This window comes from Propithecus coquereli, unplaced genomic scaffold (assembly GCF_000956105.1).
Source record: "Propithecus coquereli isolate 6110/MARCELLA unplaced genomic scaffold, Pcoq_1.0 Scaffold1156, whole genome shotgun sequence".
NCBI classification, from domain to species: domain Eukaryota; kingdom Metazoa; phylum Chordata; class Mammalia; order Primates; family Indriidae; genus Propithecus; species Propithecus coquereli.
This window is the reverse complement of record NW_012135592.1, coordinates 7,553-9,427: the sequence shown is the minus strand read 5'-3', so window position 1 is coordinate 9,427 and position 1,875 is coordinate 7,553. Positions and strand designations below refer to the sequence as shown.

Below are 1,875 nucleotides of genomic sequence, written 5' to 3'. Positions count from 1 at the left end.
ACCCCGACCCTGCATCCACTAACCCTGACCCTGCACCCGCTAACCCTGACCCCGACCCTGCATCCACTAACCCTGACCGTGCTCCTGCTAACCCTGACCCTGCACCCCCAACCCTGACCTTGTACCCACTAACCCTGACCCTGCATCCTCTAATCCTGCACCCCTTAACCCTGACCCTGCACCCAACTAACCCTAACCCCGACCCTGCACCCCCAACCCTAACCCCAACCCTGCACCCCTAACCCTAACCCCAACCCTGCACCCCCTAACCCTGACCCTGCACCCCCTAACCGTGACCCTGACCGTGCACCCCACCAGGGAAACCAAAGCTCCGAGCAGGGGGTTGGTGACAGGGAGGGGCTTGGGGACAGTCCAGGCTCCCTGTAGGGCCAGCGTTAGCGTGAAGCTAACCAAATCCTTCGGGTCCCTGCCGGCGTCCCTGTCCCCAGCTGGCTGCACCGGGAGGCAACGGTACAACAGGTGGACGTCATCCCCGAGGACGGGGTGGCCGACGTGAAGGTCATCATCAGCAATGCTGCCTACGGCAAGTTCCGGAAGCTCTTTCCAGGATGAAAGGACGCCTGGCGGCCGGGGAGATGTATTTTGCAGCGTCAGACGAGAGGCCGCCTCCATCTGTCTCAGCTCCCGTCTCGCTCCTGGGCGTCCGTGGCAGCGACCGCCAGGGCCGGGGGCACCGCTGCCGAGTGGGCAGCCACATGTCCACCCCAGACGGGTCCCGAACGTCTCAGGGGTGCTGGGGACTGCTCGCCCACTGGCCGTTTCCGTGGCGGGAAGGTGAAGCCTTGTTCTGGGTTTGCGGTTCCTCCGGAGCTTGCTGGGAGCCGTGGCCCTGGTGGGCGCAGACGGTGGCTTCCTGTCCGGCTGTGTCGTAGGTGACGTGCTTTGCAGATGGTGACGTGCTTTCCCCACGGTGCGGTTGGAGAAACGCTAGAAATCGGCCTCCTGGCAGCCCGGGACAGCCGTCCACAAGATGCAAGAGAGAAGCAGCTCTATCTTGAGGAAGTGTCAGACAGACGGCGTTGGTGGCGCAGGCCATCCGCTAAGAGATGTAGTGACAGAGTCTCACCTTCACGCAGCCGGGCAGACGCAGCCCCTCACGTGCGTGTTAGCCGTTGTCGTCAATAGGAAAAATAAAACTCCATCTTTTGGAGGAACGGGAAGTGACCTCTTGGAGCAAACCCACCCAGAGGCGGTGACGGGGCCCCGTGGCAGAGACGGGTCCTCAGCTCCGGGAGGGACGTTCCGGGCTGCACAGCGTCCAGGGTCCCCTGGGGTGTCAGAGACACTCGTGTGCATCTCACAGGGGGACAGCCGGACCGTGGCAGGGCTGCCACGGGAAATGCTGAGGAGAAGTGGAGTAGTGCTCCCTTTCCCTTTGGGTGCTGGGGACTGTTGTTTAATTAATTTCTTTTCCTTAGACTTGTGTTCACCTAGATTAGAGTCACCAGTGTCGTTTGGGTTGTCCCAGAATGTCAGCATCCAGGGACAAGTGAAAAAATCTACATCTCTACTACGTGTGCAAGTGGGGTGCGTGGAACTTCTCCCAAGGCAGGGTGGCGGGCGAGGCGTCCCTGACGTGTGAGGCTCCATTGTGCACACGGCCTGCCCCCAGCACCTGCCCCCCTACACCTGTCCCATCCCACACCTGTCCTGGGATCCGGCTGCGGTGACTCTGCCAGCTTGGGAAGGTGTGGTTGGCAGAATAATGTCCCCAGAGATGTCCACGTCCTAATCTCATGTGGTAGACAGAATAATGTCGCCAAAGATGTCCACGTCCTAATCCCATGTGGGAGACAGAATAATGTCCCCAAAGATGTCCACGTCCTAGTCCCATGTGGTAGACAGAACAATGTC

At 60.5% G+C, this 1,875-nt stretch overlaps 1 protein-coding gene across 1 annotated transcript in view; it reads left to right on the top strand.

Moving 5' to 3' along the window:
* The window catches only part of LOC105821203 (putative GTP-binding protein 6), a 21,201-nt gene extending 20,493 nt beyond the window's left edge, over positions 1-708 (top strand). Inside the window, exon 7 of the mRNA XM_012657868.1 lies at positions 450-708. Coding sequence (XP_012513322.1) covers positions 450-573 — 124 coding nt within the window. The 3' untranslated portion in view covers positions 574-708. The remainder of the gene's footprint in view (positions 1-449) is intronic.
* Positions 709-1,875: the final 1,167 nt, after the last annotated feature.